Source organism: Salarias fasciatus, chromosome 22 (assembly GCF_902148845.1).
Source record: "Salarias fasciatus chromosome 22, fSalaFa1.1, whole genome shotgun sequence".
Taxonomy (NCBI): Eukaryota; Metazoa; Chordata; class Actinopteri; order Blenniiformes; family Blenniidae; genus Salarias; species Salarias fasciatus.
In genome coordinates this window covers 30,178,136-30,198,299 of record NC_043765.1, presented here as the reverse complement: position 1 = coordinate 30,198,299, position 20,164 = coordinate 30,178,136, and the positions used below count along the sequence as shown (strand labels likewise).

Genomic DNA, 20,164 nt, shown 5'->3' with positions numbered 1-20,164 from the left:
AAGTGAAGACGACAACAACCTGGTCAACTTTATTCTATTCTCTCTTTCTTTTTCATAACCTGACGTTAGAGGAGGAAGATGCTCTATAATCTGATCTTCGAGGAGGAAGATGCTCTACAATGGTTGACATGATTCTGCCTTGAAGCCAGCCTGGCGCTGCTCTCTGACGCCCCCTGTGGCCCGCGGCTCCTGACAGGGACGTGCAGGACGTCCTGACATGTTGACCCACCTGACTCCATCATAGTGAAAAACATCATAAAATGTATTAGGCAAATATTCCCATATATGAGATTTATGCTTATATTTTCCAGCGTATTATAATATACTGAACATGGAAATTAATTGTATATTTTGTAATATATTGCAAGAAATCTAAAGAAACATATTAGTGAATAATTGTTCCTTTGGTTTGAGTAACTAACAACTAACTGTAATGATCACAGAAATGTGAAGACTAAGCCAGGCTAGTTAGTGAAGACTAAACCAGGCTAGTTAGTGAAGACTAAACCAGGCTAGTTAGTGAAGACTAAACCAGGTTCGTCCCTGCAGACAGGCAGAATGTCACCTGGAGACCTTCTCCAGTCACATCCTGGTCAGTCCTCATCCAGTCTTCCGTCCTGTGAGGACGCAGCAGCTGACGTCCCACTGTGTCCAGCAGGCGTCCTTCGTGTCCTTCACACAGCCTCCCATCTCGTCCTGCGTCTTCTCTGCCATGACTGATGTGGAGCTCCACTGATCACGGAGGTGGGCGTGTCCAGGGGCCAGGTGGTTTCTGAAGGGATGCTGTTTGGGGAACCTGACTGTCTCATGGTGGGCCGGCTTTAGTAGGATCCTTTCTCCAGCTTGTGTAAATGAGGCCCCAGTTCACACTACTGGTCAGTTCACACCGCCCCCTGCTGGTCAGTTCATGTTAGTGTTGGGGAGTCACAGATTACATGCAATGCTGTTAAGTAATTAGGATACAAAAAAACGTAACTAATCTGTTACGGTACATAAGAAATGTGTGATCTGATAAAACATGAGTTACTGAGTGGGATTATTTGAAACCAAACAGCCCAGCCTGAGCCCACCATGAGCCCAGGACCCCGGAGCTGGTGTCCCTGGCAGTCTGGACGCTGAGCGGGTGGAGCAGTGGATTTGCTGCTGGCAACACACTCCGTCGCATTTTTCAATATTGCTACCTTAACGGACCCTCTGTGATGGACTAGAGGGGTCTGCCTGCCTCTAGGGGTCCAGAGATTTAAATATGGTCTTGTCCTGGTTCAAACTGGCTCTGGTTCCACAGGGCCCTCAGTAGACCACAGACCGGCCATGCTGCCTCTTCAGCTGCCAGTGGGCCATTAGCATTAGCATTAACTCTTCCCCTGAAGTCCAACACACACCCAAGACTTTCAACAACACACTTTATTTCTGTAGAAAAAAGAAAAAAAGAAAAGGCTTCATCCGCTGGCCGCTGCCTGGAAGGGGTAGTGCTGGGGGAAGTCCTGGACCAGCTTCAGGGCCTCGTTATACAGCTCCAGGTCTGGAACAGAGCAGGGACACAGTCAGCTGATCACAGCCCCTCTAGAGTCAACTAGAGCCGTACAGCCGCTCTACCAGAGCTGCTCTACTACAGCCGTACAGCCGCTCTACCAGAGCTGCTCTACTACAGCCGTACAGCCGCTCTACCAGAGCCGTACAGCCGCTCTACCAGAGCCGCTCTACCAGAGCCGCTCTACCAGAGCCGCTCTACCACAGCCGTACAGCCGCTCTACCAGAGCCGCTCTACCAGAGCCGTAGAGCTGCTGTACCAGAGCCGTACAGCTGCTCTACCAGAGCTGCTCTACCACAGCCGCTCTACCACAGCCGTAGAGCTGCTGTACCAGAGCCGTACAGCCGCTCTACTAGAGCCGTACAGCCGCTCTACCAGAGCCGCTCTACCAGAGCCGTACAGCCGCTCTACCAGAGCCGCTCTACTAGAGCCGTACAGCCGCTCTACCAGAGCCGCTCTACTAGAGCCGTACAGCCACTCTACCACAGCCGTACAGCCGCTCTACCACAGCCGTACAGCCGCTCTACCAGAGCCGCTCTACCACAGCCGTAGAGCTGCTGTACCAGAGCCGTACAGCCGCTCTACCAGAGCCGCTCTACTAGAGCCGTACAGCCGCTCTACCAGAGCTGCTCTACCAGAGCCGTACAGCCGCTCTACCAGAGCCGTACAGCCGCTCTACCAGAGCCGCTCTACTAGAGCCGTACAGCCGCTCTACCAGAGCTGCTCTACCAGAGCCGCTCTACTACAGCCGTAGAGCCGCTCTACCAGAGCCGCTCTACTAGAGCCGTACAGCCGCTCTACCACAGCAGTACAGCCGCTCTACCAGAGCCGCTCTACCAGCTCCGGCTGCTGAGGTGTTGAAGCTCAGCAGCAGCCGTGTGGGTCGCAGGACGGGGTCACCCACCAAACGCCACGCCCTTGTCCTCGCGCAGCAGGGTGTAGCAGCTGGCCAGGATGGCTCCTTTGGCCGACACCGTGCCGACCACCTCCACCACGCCGCTCAGCTCCTCCTCCAGCTGCAGGGGGAAAACACACGTCAACCCCACCCAGGACCAGGACCAGGACCAGGACCAGGACCAGGAGAAACACTCCACCTGTCTGCACACACAGCTCTATGCACCCCCTCTCCAGGTCAAAGCAGAACTCTGCCTGGACGGACAGCAGCCCTCAGAGTGAAGCTCGGGGTCTCAGGGTTCTGTTGAGGATCTAGCGGTGAATCCAGTCAGGGACTCAGAGGTTCCTGGAGAACTCTGGGGGGTAGAGGGGATTTCCTGCTTTCTGGTTGGTTAAATGATGACAGATGTCTCTGAAGCTGTCAGTCAGTGAGTCTCTGGAGCTGAAAGTTCCTCCTGGTTCAGATGGTTGTGTTTCTGTGTGTGTGTGTGTGTGTGTGTGTGTGTGTGTGTGTGTGTGTGTGTGTGTTCAGATTTAACATCCAGCAGCTGCAGACTGAAGCTCCTCTCCACAGGAACTTCATCCAGTGAGGCTGGAGCCAGGCGGAGTGGAGACCAGGAACACAGCAGCTGGTTCTCCAGACTCTGGTCGGAGGAAGAGTTCTGCTGAACGGAGAACCGAGCAGAACACTGCTGGGAGGAAGCATTTCAAGACAAACTTGAAGTGAATCACTGAATTCCTCTGCCGATCAGTTTCATGACAGAAGAGCAGCAGCTCCGTCAGAGAGGAAACTTTGGGCGTTTGGGCGAAAGTCGAGAAAGGCTTACAGTCCTGAAACTCAAAGCGAGCAGCAGACATGCTCTCCACGCGTCTGTGGTTCTACTGGTTTAAAAACACTGCTTGAAGTAATAATGTGTCCATATTTCTCAGTCGTTAGGTATCTCCTGAGAGGCTGGGTGGAGGCCGAGAGGAGGCTGTGTCAGGAAGAGCTGGTTTACAGCAGCAGAGACCAGTTGCCATGGAAACAGCCCAACAAGCTGGAGGGGGAGACGCTGCTGCTAGCTAGCTAGCTGCCACCAGCGGGTCACGGGCTAGCATGAGGGATTTATAAACAGACGGAAGAAATGTGAGTAAACGTAGAAAACATGTGAGCAGCTCCCAGCTGCAGCGTCTCTGGCTGGTCTCTGGCTGGTCTCTGGTCTCTGGCTGGTCTCTGGCTGGTCTCTGGCTGGTCTCTGGCTGGTCTCTGGCCTCTGGTCTCTGGCCTCTGGTCTCTGGCTGGTCTCTGGTCGGTCTCTGGTCGGTCTCTGGCCTCTGGTCTCTGGTCTCTGGTCTCTGGCTGGTCTCTGGCTGGTCGCTGGTCTCTGGCTGGTCTCTGGCTGGTCTCTGGCTGGTCTCTGGCTGGTCTCTGGCTGGTCGCTGGTCTCTGGCTGGTCTCTGGTCTCTGGCTGGTCTCTGGCTGGTCTCTGGCTGGTCTCTGGCTGGTCTCTGGCTGGTCTCTGGCTGGTCTCTGGCTGGAACGCTCTGGTTTAACGGGACTATGAGGGACTGGATTTCAGTGGAGACAGAGCCCCCTGGCGGCCATAGAGCGCTACTGCCAGAGAAGGGCTCAGTACTCTGACGTCACTGTAACCGGTTACACATGCAGAATAAACAGTGGGCAGTGAGACCCCTGGTGGAGAGGGGTGAAGAAGCAGCACAGGTCATTGAAATAAAGTTTGAGCTCATCCCGGACAGCTGCTGTCCTCAACCCGGGCGGGTTGGACACTCCGAGCTCCACCTGGACAGTCACTCTGAAGGAAGGTGTCCACCATGTCTGGATTTACCCAAACACACCTGTCCCCCCTTACACAGGCAGCGTCAGGGTGGGGCTTGGTTGGGCTAAAGCCCCACCAAGAATTGTATCAGCCCTACCAGAAGCCAACCAAGAAAAACTAAAGTTTTAAATCCAACAGCGCCACTGCGGCGCATGTAACGGCATTCAGACAGGCATCTGCGAGGACAGCTGAGCTTCACTCTGGGGTCCTGGGATAGATGGGGTCCTGCTACGTAGTACGTCACTCATGTGAGCGCCTTATCTAACCTGGCTGTAGCTTGTATTGGCGGCTCATAGGCCCCCCTGATTACGTTAACGGCAGTAAGCTGGTCAAAACATGGACAGTTTTGTTTTAAACGCCGCCGGACGGTCCGTCCTGTCGGTGAACGGTTTGTTCTGCTTCTCACGGTTTTCCAGGAGTTTTTCCGGGTCGCAAAATTCATGTGTGATCAGCTCCAATCTCCCGCTCTTCAGCTTTCATCCACAATAGACTCATCAGAGCCAGTCACAGCGACATTACCAGACAAACGTGCAGAAGAGTGGTGGAGTGAGACTCTGGACGGGGAGCGGACCTGAGTCCTGTGGTTTTTGACTCCGGTCAGAAAAACCGGAGGATTGTACTTCTGTGAAAATCAGCCTGGTGAGTTTAGTATTGTGTATTATTTTCCTGACTGCTGCGTGTGGTTTGCCTCTTGCTGCCTGCATTCTTCATTTTTTGGAGCTGTGTTTCGATTCTTGGCTGTTCTGTGGAATACAGCTGTATGACCGGAGCGGCTCTGTGTTGCCAGGTTGGGCGGGTTTCTGCCAAATCAAGCTTCTTTACTGAACACGTCGGACGGGTTGATGAAATGATGTGTTTATGACGTGTTGTTTTTAATTATACAATTACGGTTTTTATGCGCATTTCCAACCGAGATGGCGGTTTGGCTGCTTTCTTTTGAGTTAAACGGGTTTCATGACAGATCTGGCAACCTCCTCCAGCGGACTGCAGAGGCACTGCAGGCGGTGCTGCGATGATTCCGGACCGGAGACGGAACACAGCCAGAACGGTGGTTCTGTTGTACATGATTTTTCTGCAGGTCGTACAAATCGCTGACTTTCAGAAGGAAGACAGACTCTCCTCTCCGCTGTGCTGGATGTGCGCTCAGAATAACAGTTCGTGTTGTGCGCTACGGAAGCCTCACACGGACAAAAGTGCGGCAAACGAGGAAAGCTGGCTCGACCCCGGGAGCGACCCTGTTCTCACCGCATCGAGATCGAGCCGGGGTGTTTACTTTAAATATACATTCACACTGAAATTCTTCCATTTCTGGAGCCCTGCCACAATATGGGTCAGCCCCGCCTCAGCCCCACCAGGAAAAATACTCTGGCGCCGCCACTGCCCCCTTAGTTTTTCCCAATGACCACTCGTCTGTCCCTCCCCGTGTCTGTCTACCGATCAAGGGACGTGCCTGCGCCCAGCGCCGCTGCTGCCTGGCCAGAGGGACAGGCGTCCCGCCGCGGTGGGGGTCTTACCGGGTCGCTGAGCTCCACCGTGGCCCGCTTCCCCTCTCCGTCGGAGACACTGAAGGATTTCCCGCTCGGGTGAACCTGCGGACACACTAACGGTAAAGCAGCGGCTCGCGGTCTCCAGACAGACGGCAGCGGAGCCGGACCGACCTGCTCCACCCGGCCCACGAAGCACACGGCCCTGTTGATGTGCTGGGACAGCATGGAGCAGTTGACTCTGCTCTTCGGGACGTCCAGGATACCCGCCATCTTCACAGCCGCCGAGAGAGTGAGCCCGCGCAGCGCGGGAAACCGGGGTGACGTGCTTCCTCTCCCAGCTGCAGCTCGTGTGAGGGCGGAGCGCCTGCGCCGACCGAGCAAACACCAGCGGAGCAGCCGGCGGCCGACGCAGGACTGAAATCAAACACACCCAGCGTTTCGGACGGCATATCCGCTCGGAACACGTCAAGAGACGGCAGGATGGCATGAAAATTAATAATTAATAAAATTAATAATAATAATATCTTTTTATTATTATATTATTATTATTATTATTATTATTATTATTATTATTATATTATTATTATTGTTATTGTTATTATTATTATTTATGGGTGCATAATGATTATTATTCTTATTATTATAAATGTATTGCTTTGCAGCAACAATTATACAATATAATGAATGGCAGAGCTGGACACGGTGAGTACACACGGTGTGATGACAGATTAACAGCCGGTGAAACACTTAATGTAAACGTCAAGGGAATAAATCTGTCATGATTGTTTTTACCAGAGTTGTGTTTTATGTAATAAAGACACTGAGCTGCAACCAAATGAGTACTTACATAAATTATATGTAGATTAAAATTGGACCCCCCCCCCCAAAAAAAAAACAAAACAAAAAAAAAACGAAGCGGAAACGGAACGGAAATATTCATCGTCGCTTGAAGTTTCACACGAGCGCAAAAACGGCACGGACCACGGTGACGTAGTGACGGAATCATAACAAACAAGAGGGCTCACGAGACTGGAGGACAAAAGACACACAGGACACACCACGGCTGAGACACGTTGAGGTGAGACACACCCAGGTTCTCTGGTGTTCTCTGGTGTTCTCTGGTGTTCTCTCTAGATAGATAGATAGATAGATAGATAGATAGATAGATAGATAGATAGATGGATCTTTATTGTCACGATGAAACTTGTTAGGCAACAGGTATGTACAGTGAAATATTGTTTGGCGTCCTCTGTGGCAGCGTGAGGACATTATAAAAACATATATACATACATATAATATAAATATAAGAAAAGAGCAAACGTGAAACGGTGTGCAGAGCAAAAGGAGAGCTGACACAAGGTAAATGCACACATGTAAAGTGGCTCAGTGCTATATGGGGGACTGGGGGGGCGCTGGAGGCAGTTGTGGGGGTAATCAGGCCGGGAGAGGGGGGGTGGTGGGGCAATGGCTTTCACAGCTTGTGGGTAGAAGCTGTTTCTAAGTCTGTTTGTGCGGCTTTTGATAGTCTGGTATCATTTTCCTGAGGGGAGGGGGGAGAACAGGAGGTGGCCTGGGTGTGTGGGGTCCCCTGCAATGTTGGAGGCCTTCTTCTGTATGCGGCCAGTAAAGTGTCTTTGAGGGGGGGTAGTGTGATACCGATGGTCTTCCCGGCTGCCCTGACGACCCTGAAGGTTCCTTCTGTCCTCTGCTGTCCAGCTGCCGGACCGCGCTGTGCAGCAGGACAGGAGGCTCTCCGGGGGGGCTCTTAGGAGCTGATGAGCAGCTGTTGGGGCAGGAGAGCTGCTTCAGCGTCCTGAGGAAATAAAGTTGTACCTTCTTGTGAGTCTGTTGTGCCTTCCCCACCTGGCAGGAGGTGTTAACGGCCCAGGTGAGGTCAGCCGTGATGTGCACACCGAGGAATCTGAAGCTCTGATCCTCTCTACTTCCTCTCCATTGATGCAGAGGGCCGGGTGCTCCGGGCGTTTGGTCCTCCTGAAATCCACAATCAGTTCTTTGGTTTTGTCGGTGTTCAGGTCCAGATTGTTATTGTGGCACCACCGTACCAGAAGATGGACCTCCTCTCTGGAGGCCGTCTCGTCGTTGTCTGCGACGAGTCCTACGACGGTGGTGTCATCGGCGAACTTGACGATGGTGTTGGTGGAGTGGATGGAGATGCAGTCATGGGTGAAGAGGGAGTACAGGAGGGGGCTGAGGACACATCCCTGTGGTGTCCCCGTGTTCAGGATGAGGGTGGAGGATGTGCGGCCCCCCATCCTGACATGCTGTGGTCTGTTGCTCAGAAAGTCCCTTATCCATGCGCACAGTGAGCTGCCCAGGCCCAGGCTGCTCAGTTTATTGACCAGTTTTTGGGGGAACAACAGTATTAAAGGCTGAGCTGAAATCCCAAACAGCATCCTCACATACGTGTTCCTCTGGTCCAGGGAGTCGGGGGCTGTGTGGACAGTTGTGATCACAGCGTCTTCTGTTGACCGGTCTGCCTGATGAGCAGACTGGTGTTGGTCCAGGTCAGCAGGGACGGCGGATCTAAAGTGAGAAATGATGAGTTTCTCTAAACACTTTGTGATGATGGAGTGAGAGCAGCTGGGCCAAAGTCATTCAGGCAGCTGACTGTCTTCTTCTGTGGTATTGGGACGATGGGGGCTGTTTTCAGGCAGGTGGGAATTTGGACTGTTGGAGCGAGAGGTTGAAGATGGAGGTAAAAACCACTTCTAGCTGGTCTGCACAGTCCTTGAGGATTTTTCCTGAACGCCGTCTGGACCAGGGGCTTTCCTCGTGTTGACTCTACGCAGAGTTGCCCTGACCTGGTTCTGGTGCAGCTGTATGGGGGGGTCCGCCGCCATCGCTGCAGGCTGAAGGGTGTCTCCCGGGTCGCTGCTCCGCCTGTCAGAGTGAGCGAAGAAGTGGTTCAGGGCGTCTGGATCGGTGCTGTCTGTGGAGGGTGTCGCTGCAGGGCTGTCCTTGTAGCCGGTGATGGACTTCATTCCCTGCCACGGGCCTCTGCGGTTGTTACTTTTGAAGTACCTGCTCGGCCTCTCTGATGGCCTCCTCAGGTTGCTTCGTGCACTCGTGTAGGCCTGCTGGTCCCCAGATCTAAAGCTGAGTCGCGTGCTCTGAGCAGGGCAGCCAGGTCCCGGTCAAACCACGGCTTTTGATTGGGCAGCACTTTAACTGTCTTTGTCTCGGTCACACTCTCAGCACAGAAGTTGATGTACTTCAGCACAGCTGATGTGTGTCCTTCCAGGTCTCTCTGGTGTTCTCTGTGTTCTCTCTGGTGTTCTCTCTGGTTCTCTGGTATTCTCTGTGGTTCTCTGGTGTTCTTGGTGGTTCTCTGGTATTCTCTGTGGTTCTCTGGTGTTCTCGGTGGTTCTCTGGTGTTCTCGGTGGTTCAACAGCCTGAGTTCTCTCTGTTCTCGCAGGAGAACCATGCTGAACTTCCTGGGCTTCAGGAAAGACTCCAAGAAGTCTCCGCCAGAGAAGGAAGTGGACGGAGGCTTCGTCATTGTCGGTAAGCGGTTCCTGCAGAACCCGAACTAGTCTAGTTCGCTCTGGGTCTAGCAGTGGGTGGAGCAGTAGCAGTGGTGGAGCAGTGGGTGGAGCAGTCGTGGAGCAGTGGGTGGAGCAGTAGCAGTGGGTGGAGCAGTAGCAGTGGGTGGAGCAGTGGGTGGAGCAGTGGGTGGAGCAGTAGCAGTGGGTGGAGCAGTAGCAGTGGGTGGAGCAGTGGGTAGAGCAGTAGCAGTGGGTGGAGCACTGGGTGGAGCAGTGGGTGGAGCAGTGGGTAGAGCAGTAGCAGTGGGTGGAGCAGTCATGTCTCCTGTGTCCTGCAGGAGAGACGCTGGAGGAGCAGAGGAGGAAGATGCAGACCATGAATCTCACTCAGCCGTCCACCAACGTCATCGTGCAGCCGTCTAAGGTGAGCGCCGTCTGGTCCGGTCCGGTCCAGGCTGGTCTGGTCCGGTCCGTCAGTCCCTGTTGGAGGCACTGAGATGCTCTTCTGCCAGGTGATGCTTCCAGGTTCACTTCAGTCTCGTTTCAACTGCCTGGGTCAGGGTTGACACAGCTTCGGGTCAGGTCCTGGTCGGCTTGGGTTGGGTTGACTGGGGTTGACTGGGGTTGACTCGGGGTTGGGTCGGGTTGACTGGAGTTGGGTCGGGATGACTGGGGGTTGGGTCGGGGTTGACTGGGGTTAACTGGGTTGACTGTGGTTGACTGGGGTTAACTGGGTTGACTGGGGTTGACTGGGGTTGGGTCGGGGTTGACTGGGGTTAACTGGGTTGACTCAGGTTGACTGGGGTTGGGTCGGGTTGACTGGGGTTGACTGGGGTTGGGTCGGGGTTGACTGGGGTTGGGTCAGGTTGACTCGGGATGACTGGTGTTGACTGGGGTTGACTGGAGTTGACTCGGGTTGACTGGGGTTGGGTCAGGTTGACTCGGGTTGACTGGGGTTGACTCGGGGTTGGGTCGGGTTGACTGGGGTTGGGTCGGGTCGGGTTGACTCAGGTTGACTGGGGTTGACTGGGGTTGGGTCGGGTTGACTCGGGTTGACTGGGGTTGACTCGGGGTTGACTGGGTTGACTGGGGTTGGGTCGGGTTGATGGTTTACAGTCAGGTCGGCACCACTCCAAGTCGGCCCGGCCAACTCGGCACCGCCCCGGGATACAGTCAACTCGGCATCAAGCCAAGTCGGCATCTCGCCAAGTCGGCCTCGCGGGCGGGGGGGCTCTCGAGTGGCCGAGTTGGTCGGTGCGGACTTGACTGTAAGCTGCTTACCAACTCGGCCAAAAGCGTCTTTTTTTTTTAATCACGATGGTGGATAATGTACCTGGGAGTTTCATGTTTGACGTCCGAGTAGCTTAGCTACAAGCGCGCAGCGCTTAGCGGCTGTCTGGTCATGTGACCGGTCCCAAGGCATTCTGGGAATCGTAGTGCAGCGATGCCGGCTGCGCCGCGACGATTTGCAGTTTTTTTTGTGCCGGCAGCGCCGCTTCTCCTCACGTAGCAGGCAGGGGACTGGAGGACAAACTGTGTGGTTATGGTGACTGACAGGCTAGAGGTGGAGAATGGACCTGGAGCTTCATGGTTGACGTCCTGTTTGAACCCAGTAGCTTAGCTACGAGCGCACAGCGCGAGCGGCTGTCTGGTCATGTGACCAGATCATGTGACCGGCATGTGATCCGCAAACGCCGCATGATCAAACCAGTCGCCTGCATTATAATTTTATTGTAATGTTCTCCACCCCTGAAGTTTGGTCAGCCAGTACAATTAGATTTCCAATTAGATCTAAAACATGTAGGGTCACTGCTCCTGAGGACTGGAGTTTGACACGTGATTTAAATGTATACATGACGACCGTCATTTCAGTGAAATGAAATGTATATAATATTTTACCGGAGGGCTACGTTTATGAGCTTATGAACACCAAGAAACCATATGACAGCTTAACATGTACTACTGGTAATCGTTTGATATTACAGTCCCAGTTGCTATTACTGTGACGCACACTAGATGGCGGGCAAACAACATTTACAAACAAAATACATGCTTTTGCAAATGACAATGTTTGTTAAAGAAAAGAATAATGACTGACAAACTAACAATGTTGATCAGAATGAACAAATCAGCATAAGCATAATGCAATACAGGTATTATGTTGTGGTTGGGATACAATACAACAAGTATGATCGAGTTCGTCATGCAGCTTCGGGCTTCCTAGGTTTCCACTGATTGGGGTAAAAATAAATTAATTGTACTGGCTGACCAAACTTCGGGGGTGGAGAACATTACAATGAAATTATAATGCAGGCGACTGGTTTGATCATGCGGCGTTCGCGGATCATATGCCGGTCACATGATCTGGTCACATGACCGGACAGCCGCTCGCGCTGCGCGCTCGTAGCTAAGCTACTCGGTTCAAACAGGACGTCAACCATGAAGCTCCAGGTCCATTCTCCACCTCTAACCTGTCAGTCACCATAACCACACAGTTTGTCCTCCAGTCCCCTGCCTGCTATGTGAGGAGAAAGCGGCGCTGCCGGCACGAAAAAAACTGCAAATCGTCGCGGCGTAGCCGGCATCGCTGCACTACGATTCCCAGAATGCCTTGGGACCGGTCACATGACCAGACAGCCGCTAAGCGCTGCGCGCTTGTAGCTAAGCTACTCGGACGTCAAACATGAAGCTCCCAGGTACATTATCCCCATCGTGATTAAAAAAAAAAGAACGACGCTTTTGGCCGAGTTGGTAAGCAGCTTACAGTCAAGTCCGCCAACTCGGCCACTCGAGAGCCCCCCCCGCCCGCGAGGCCGACTTGGCTTGATGCCGACTTGGCTTGATGCCGAGTTGACTGTATCCCGGGGCGGTGCCGAGTTGGCCGGGGCCGACTTGGAGTGGTGCCGACCTGACTGTTTCCCGGGTTGACTGGGGTTGACTGGGGTTGACTCGGGGTTGGGTCGGGGTTGACTGGGGTTGACTGGGTTGGGTCGGGTTGACTGGGTTGACTGGGGTTGGGTCGGGGTTGACTGGGGTTGACTGGGGTTGGGTCGGGTTGACTGGGGTTGACTGGGGTTGGGTCGGGTTGACTGGGGTTGACTGGGGTTGGTCGGGGTTGAATGGGGTTGACTCAGGTTGGTTCGAGTTGACTGGGGTTGACTCGGGGTTGGGTCGGGTTGGGTCAGGTTGGACTCAGGTTCACTGGGGTTGGGTTAGGTTGACTCAGGTTGACTGGGATTGACTCGGGGTTGGTCGGGTTGACTGGGGTTGGGTCAGGTTGACTCGGGTTTGACTGGGATTGACTCGGGTTGGGTCGGGTTGACTGGGTTGGGTCGGGGTTGACTGGGGTTGGGTCGGGTTGACTGGGGTTGACTGGGGTTGGGTCGGAGTTGGACTGGGGTTGACTCAAGTTGGGTCGGGTTGGCTCAGATCGGGTCAGTAAAATCAGCGTGGCACTTCCACGGTGCGGGGTTTAGTTTAGTTAGTTTATTTGTTTCTTTCGTTTAAAACTACAACACAAAAAACAAAAAGATGAAAATACATCAATGTCATCAGTTTAGACACAAACAAACGAAAGGAAATGAGCAGAAAGAAGAACAATTTTGTTCCATACAAAATTACATACAAAATTACATACAAATTATTTGAACTAATACAAATTAACAATACTGAAAAAGTCATATTCACCCCCCCCCCGCTCAACCAACTACGGAACCGCTTGAAAAGCATGCTCCCAAGGGGTTGCTCGTCAGGGCTCGCCTAGGGCGCCTCTGAAGCCCGGGCCGGCCCTGCCCACACGTCAACACAATACATTGAGATGAGGTAAAATCATAGTGTTATACAATGTTAACAAAGCACAACTGTTCAGAAAAAACTTAACTCTGTGTAACACAGAAATTGGCTTTCCCAACTTTCCCTTTGGTGTAATTAATGTGAGATCTCCACTTTAGATCGTCGTCAGTCATAATCCTAAGAATGTTGTTTCTGTTACACAATGATTTCAACTCCATCTATTTCGAGTTTTACTTTCACTTTTTCCTTTTTATTATTAACACAACACAAATTTGTTTTTTTGGCATTAGGATCAATTCGTTTAGATCAAACCAGTGTTTGTTTACTTTCAATTCTTCATTCACTACTTTGTGACTTCTTGTATGCTTTTACCTGACTGAAATAATGTGGTATCATCTCGCGAATACAATTTTACAAGTTTGGACACTTAGCAAAATCATTCATGTACAAAATTAATAACTTTGGCTCAAGTATCGAACCTCGGGGGCATACCACATTAATTTTCCGTAGTTCAGATTTAGTGTCATTATATGTACATATTGGTTTCTGTTTTCCAAGTAACTTGAGAGCCAATGGTCTACTCCTCGGATGCCATACTTACTATTTCTTTTTAGTAATTTTGAACGATTGATGACGTCAAAGCTTTTTGTCAATCAATGAAACTACATAAAAATAATTATTGTTCTGGTAATGTGGGTGGGGTGATGAACATCCGTGTTCCAAAGCAGGAAGTGATGTCATTACATCAAACGGGGAGAATGTGGGGAACAAACATGGAGGATGGCGGCGGCAGAGTCTTTCTGTTTGCTTCCTGCACAAAAGAAACAGGCTGAGGAGCCATGAGGAACTCTGAGGAACTCAAGAGGAACTCTGAGGAATCCTGTGGAGCCCTGAGGAACTCTGAGGAGCCACGAGGAATCCTGAGGAATCCTGAGGAACCCTGAGGAACCCTGAGGAATCCTGTGGAGGGCCCTGAGGACCCTGAGGAACCCTGAGGAACCCTGAGGAGCCCTGAGGAACCCTGAGGAGCCCTGAGGACCCCTGAGGAGCCCTGAGGAGCCCTGAGGACCCCTGAGGAGCCCTGAGGAGCCCTGAGGATCCTGAGGAATCCTGAGGAACCCTGAGGAACACTAAGGAGCCATGAGGAACCATGAGGAGAGGTCCTGGAACGCTGGCTGCCCAGGGTCTAGATGAGGCAAAGACTGGAGGAGGGCCTGGTTCTGCCTCCGGGGCCAGGAGGGCCAGAGGACCTGCAGGGCCTGGTTCTGCAGCATCCATCTGCTCCCTGGCTGGAGAGGAAGAATCAGCCTCATTCAGCTCTGCTGCATCAGCAGGTGGATGAACACTGGTGGCTGTACAGTTCAGAGTTGTAGTCAGGGGGGATGGATCAGGGTGGATCAGGGTGGAGGGATCAGGGTGGGGGATCAGGGTGGATCAGGGTGGATCAGTGTGAGGGGATCAGAGTGGGCGGATCAGGGTTTGATCAGGGTGGGGGGATCAGGGTTGATCAGGGTAGGGGGATCAGGGTGGATGGATCAGGGGGTGGATCAGGGTAGGGGGATCAGGGTGGATCAGGTGTGGGTGGATCAGGGTGGATCGGGGGGATGGATCAGGGTGGATCAGGGTGGGTGGATCAGGGTGGGGGATCAGGGGGGATCAGGTTGGGGTGGATCAGGGTGGGGGGATCAGGGTGAGGGGATCAAGTTGGGGGGATCAGGGTGGGTGGATAAGGGGTGGATCAGGGTGGGGGGATCAGGGTGGATCAGGGTGGGGGGATCAGGGTGAGGGGATCAAGTTAGGGGGATCAGGGTGGGTGGATCAGGGTGGATCAGGGTGGATCAGGTGGATGGATCAGGTGGGGGGGATCAGGTGGATCAGGGTGGATCATGGTGGATGGATCAGGGTGGGGGGATCAGGGTGGGGGGATCAGGGTGAGGGGATCAAGTTGGGGGGATCAGGTGGTTGGATCAGGGTGGATCAGGGTGGGGGATCAGGGTGGATCAGGGTGGGGGGATCAAGTTGGGGGGATCAGGGTGGGTGGATCAGGGGGGATCAGGGTGGGGGGATCAGGGTGGATCAGGGTGGGGGATCAGGGTGAGGGGATCAAGTTGGGGGGATCAGGGTGGGTGGATCAGGGGGGATCAGGGTGGGGGGATCAGGGTGGATCAGGGTGGGGGGATCAGGGTAGGGGATCAAGTTAGGGGATCAGGGTGGGTGGATCAGGGTGGATCAGGGTGGATCATGGTGGATGGATCAGGGTGGGGGGATCAGGGTGGATCAGGGTGGGGATCAGGGTGGATCAGGGTGGATGGATCAGGGTGGGGGATCAGGGTGGATGGATCAGGGTGGGGGATCAGGGTGGATGGAGCAGGGTGGGGGATCAGGGTGGATCAGGGTGGGGGGATCAGGGTGGATGGATCAGGGTGGGGGATCAGGGTGGATCAGGGTGGATCAGGGTGGGGGGATCAGGGTGGATCAGGGTGGGGGGATCAGGGTGGGTGGAGCAGTTGTACAGATTTTTAAACCTCATCATCACCTCCACCTCAGCCAGGTGGTGGCGCCGTCACACCGCCTCTCTGCCTTGACTCGCCGGTCTTCGGTTCTAAACTCGGTCCATGGCGTCAGACCGGCGCCGGTTGGTGGTCAGGATCCCTCTGCGGCTGCGGTTGAATCTTCTCCGGCTGTTTTCATCTGTTCCGCTGAAGCTGCTCTGGTGACGGAGAGCAGCTGCTCCTCTGCGGACCGGAGCTCTCTGGACTCCCTGGAGAACCTTTTGAAAATGGCGGGCTTCCTAAACAGTATTAATGATCAGGGACCAATCAGCAGACAGCTCTGTTGAAGCCCCTCCCTCTTATGGCTCCAGGTCTGGCGTACGGAGGGCCGGTAGCGGTCATTACGGTTCCACCGGCCCCCCCTGCACAGCGGGACGCCTCCTCCTCCATCAGCGGGTGGTGCAGCGGCGTTCCAGCCTGGATCCGGGCGGAGCGTGTGGACGCATCCTGACAGAACCGATCCCAACACACGCATAGACTCCCCAGCACCGAGGAGCAGCCAGGACCACGGATCCAGAACCCGGGCCTGGATCCACAGAACCTCAGTGGGCCGCAGCAGAGACACGACAGTAGAACCCTCTGCTTCCGAGAACTGATGGAGACATGACTAGGGATGGGCGAGTACTGATACCAGGTATCGGTATCGGGCAGATACTGGCCTTATTTCAAAGTATCGAGTACTTTTGAAGGCTACCGATAACAGCCGCCGATACTCAAGGCCAGAAAATCCCAGGCGTAGTGAGCACTCCTCACCGGGGGGTGGCGCTACGCTGCCGAGGGTTGACTTCTCCATGTGCGTCTCATCCTGTGTCGGGACTACATGAATGAACGGCTGCTCGCCGGTGTGGAGATGCATTTAAATAAGCGAAAACGAGCCGAGGCTTTGCAGAATGCAGACTCTGCAACGCAGAAGCTTGCTGGCGGAGGTGCGCCATCTTGCTCATTTAATACTAGTAATTTGACGAAACACCTCAAGGCGAAGCATGTGGACGAGTATAGAGAGGCTGACGCTGTTGTGCTGGAAAAAATCCTGCAGCAACTCGACGGCAAACTCTGCAGAAGACCCGTGAAACTGAAGAGCAGCGATCCCAGAGCAGCACAGAGAACAGAGAACACCAGCAGCTGCAGAAAGGCTTCACTCGCCAGCCCCTCCTGCTTGTGGAGAACGTTGGATTCCGACGGTTCATGGAGGTTGTGGAGCTGAAATATGAAGTCCCGTCTCGAACCACAACAGTGAGGACTGTGATTCCAGAGGCGCTCGACTCTTGTTGTGTGAATCACGGTCATTAGCTTCACCACTGACATCTGGAGCAGCAGCGTGAGTGTAAAACCGGAGAAAGCTGTTTTATGTTGCACTTTAGTTCATTTGAAAAACGTTAAAATGAGTTCTTTTAAAAAGTGTAAAACTGAAAGAGTTGTTTGTTTTATTTATTTATTGGTTTAAGAGATGTTTTATTTTTCATACATGTTAAAGTTTCATACACGTGTTAAACTTTTATTTTGTACTTCAGCATAGTGGCCATGCTGCCTTTTTTTTGTTTGTTTTTTTTGTTTTTTTTTTAGAAATAAAAGTAATTTTTCAAAAAGGATCTGTCATTGCATTATTTGGAATTTTATGTATCAAAGTATCGGTATGAGTATCGTATCAGTGAGTACTGAAAATTGGAGTACTCGTACTCGGTATCGATCTGAAAAAAAGTGGTATCGCACATCCCCAGACATCACAGTAGAACCCTCTGAGTGTGTGTGTGTGTGTGTGTGTGTGTGTGTGTGTGTGTGTGTGTGGTGTGTGTGTGTGTGTGTGTGTGTGTGTGTGTGTGTGTGTGTGTGTGTGTGTGTGTGTGTGTGTGTGTGGTGTTTTCCCCAATTTTTCAGTTTGGATATGACTTCATTTGATCCTGGGCTGACTGGGTTCTGGGTGGGTGGGGGTTCTGGGTGGTCTGGGCCCTCAGCCAGGCCTACAGCCACGTTGCCATGGTGATGTGGCTGCTTCTCACTGTAGCTCCAGTTGGTCACCTGACTGCCCTGGTGTTTGCCCGCCCAGCTTGTGGCGCTGTTCTGTCGCTGACAGCCTCCTTTCTCCTGTGTTCTTGGCAGCCCGCCCGTCCGGCTCCGGCTCGGCCCCTCCACTCGCCCCCCCCCCCGCCGGCCCCCCCGCTGGCGGACGCCGCCCCGGCTCTCCCTGCTCTCCCGGACCTCCTCGGGGACGTCCCCTTCACGCTCGCCCCCCACGTCCTGCGGTGCAGGCGGCGTTCCCCCTCATCCCGGATGTCCTGCTGTCCCGGGACGTCAACTACAACCTGGCCAGCTTCCAGTACGACTTCACGCTGGAGAACTCGGTTCTGCACAGCGCCTGAGCCCCGCCCCCACCCCGGCCCCGCCCCATGCCCGACTCTGTCAGCGTGAGTTCACCCACCACCTCCGACCCCCAGGCTCTCAGGAAGATCCGACCGCTGGGGGCCGCTGGTGGCTGCGGGAGGCCACCAGGGGCCGCCGGGGGCCGACGGGGGCCGCCGGGGGCCGCCGGGGTCCGCCGGGGGCCGACGGGGGCCGCCGGGGCCGCCGGGGGCCGCCGGGGTCCGCCGGGGGCCGCCGGGGGCCGCCGGGGGCCGCCGGGGGCTGCCGGGTTCTGCTCCGCCCCACATCACCAGACAAACAACATTTCTGTCTAGAGCGACCTGCTGACTGTCTTCTGTCGGTGTAATGAGAGTATGGACTGACTGTTGAATTCCAGCCTCCACCACCTTCTCCACCTTCTCCACCTTCTCCACCTTCTCCCACGTTCTTCCTGTGTTCAGTCTTGATTTCCTTCTCAAATTTCATGGATCTAGTTTTTCAGTTTTTGTGTTGATGGTCACTCTTGTCTTTCGTCTCCACAGCTGTGATTGAATGGACAGTCTGCCTCTATGCTGATGATGTCCTGATGTCTTTCCCTGTCGCTCAGCTTGTTGAACTGCTGGGATCGTCTCTGATCATCTGACCAAACTCACTCTGAACCCTCAGTGGAAAACAGCCTGCGTTCCCCTGGTTCCACCAGATCCCACCTATGAGCTGAACCCAGCTGACTGTGGTGTGTGTGTTGTGTGTGTGTGTGGTGTGTGTCGTGTGTGTGTGTGTGTTGTGTGTGGTGTGTGTGAGAGACACGATGAAATGTCGACAAGCTGTGAGTGAGTGATTTGCTAGCAGGGTTCTCCAGCCCTGTTCCTGCAGAACCCTAAGCGCAGGTTCTAACTCTCTCCCTGCTTCATCACACATAAATCTACTGGTTCTGTCCTCAAAGAGCACCCAGCAGAACCCAGCAGAACCCAGCAGAACACAGTAGAACCCAGCAGAACCCAGCAGAACCTGACTAATGGTTCTGTCCCCAGAGAGCACCCAGCAGAACCCAGCAGAACCCAGCAGAACCCAGCAGAACCCACTCTAAAGGTTCTGTTGTCACAGGGCTGGCTGCCGGGCAGGTGCTCCAGCTGTAGGATGATGTCGGGTGTAGCTGCCAAAGTGTTTTTGTTTTCTTTTCCTGAGGGGTCCTGCAGATGACAGAAAGTGAGAACGTTTCAGTGGAACTTCTTGAAATGTCTGAGTAGAAATGCTGTGGAAACAGCGGATGGCGGAGCGTGGTTCACAGTGGTGCACGTGCTGGAAGAGGGGAACGGTTAAAGAACTGACACGACCAGAGAAGGCTGTGGGGGGCGGGTCCAGACCTGGTGCTCTTCCAGGTCCAGCAGCAGCGCTCATGTTCCCGGTCTAAAATGGTGAGGGTCGTCCCTCTGTGGCTCCCTGGACTCCCCCTGAGCGGTGTGTGTGTGTGTGTGTGGTTGTGTGTGTGTGTATAGTACCTGCTGTGCCTTCTACATGCTGATTTCCAATAAAATCCTTGTCCTGACCCTGTGTCTGCTTTGGAGGTTACGATGGAGGGACGCCGGGGAGGGATGAGCTGTAGGGAGAGTCCTCTCAGAGCCCCACCCCATGGCTCGAACCGGTCCAGGGTCTGGACCGTCTGGTCTGGTTCTGAGGTCAGCTGGAGGACGTTCACCCCAGACGTCAAGCTCCATGCAGCACTGAGCTGGACGTCATGGACAAGACCAGAACCCAGGACCCCATCCTGGAATCGGCCGTCCTCCGAGAACCTGGACGGAAGAGTTTATTGTCCACGGTTCCACAGCGTGCTGCTGACAGAGCCTCACCTCAGGACCATCGGTGGCCACGCCCACCAGCCTCTGGGGCCACGCCCACCAGCGAGATAGTCACTGGTGCTGTCCTGGGACCAGAGAACCAGAGGACAGAGAGCGAGGACCAGGAGAAGAGGACGGGAGACGGGACAGGGGAGAGGACAAGGAAGCCAGAGAGTCACCTCAGGACATACGAGGGTGTACCCAAAAAAAAACGGAATTTGATTCTAACTTTTTATTTATGACATTTCAAAATAAAACACCACCGTCGCCTTCAAAATAATCCCCATCCGCATTAATGCAGCGCTCCAGCCGTGTCTCCCACTTCACCAATGCGTCGTCAGACCCGTGCGTAATTGTGCCATTTTTTGCCGGCTGCGCTTTTTCTGTCACCTCCTCCACATCTGCAAACCGC

General features: G+C 53.8%; 2 protein-coding genes across 2 annotated transcripts; one reads left to right on the top strand and one right to left on the bottom strand.

The window, feature by feature from the left end:
• Positions 1-1,386: 1,386 nt before the first annotated feature.
• rpa3 (replication protein A3) lies at positions 1,387-6,148 on the bottom strand. The gene is made up of 4 exons (XM_030120030.1): positions 5,901-6,148; positions 5,757-5,831; positions 2,436-2,547; positions 1,387-1,522 (listed from the first exon to the last, which is right to left on the bottom strand). Exons 1-4 carry the CDS (start codon positions 5,997-5,999, stop codon positions 1,440-1,442), a joined length of 369 nt encoding a protein of 122 aa, XP_029975890.1. The 5' UTR covers positions 6,000-6,148; the 3' UTR covers positions 1,387-1,439.
• A 558-nt stretch (positions 6,149-6,706) lies between these two features.
• umad1 (UBAP1-MVB12-associated (UMA) domain containing 1) lies at positions 6,707-19,456 on the top strand. The gene is given in 5 exon segments (XM_030120028.1): positions 6,707-6,807; positions 9,167-9,255; positions 9,575-9,660; positions 17,678-17,813; positions 17,816-19,456. Coding segments are annotated over 4 exon segments (426 nt in total). The 5' UTR covers positions 6,707-6,807; positions 9,167-9,173; the 3' UTR covers positions 17,938-19,456.
• The last annotated feature ends 708 nt before the right edge of the window (positions 19,457-20,164 follow it).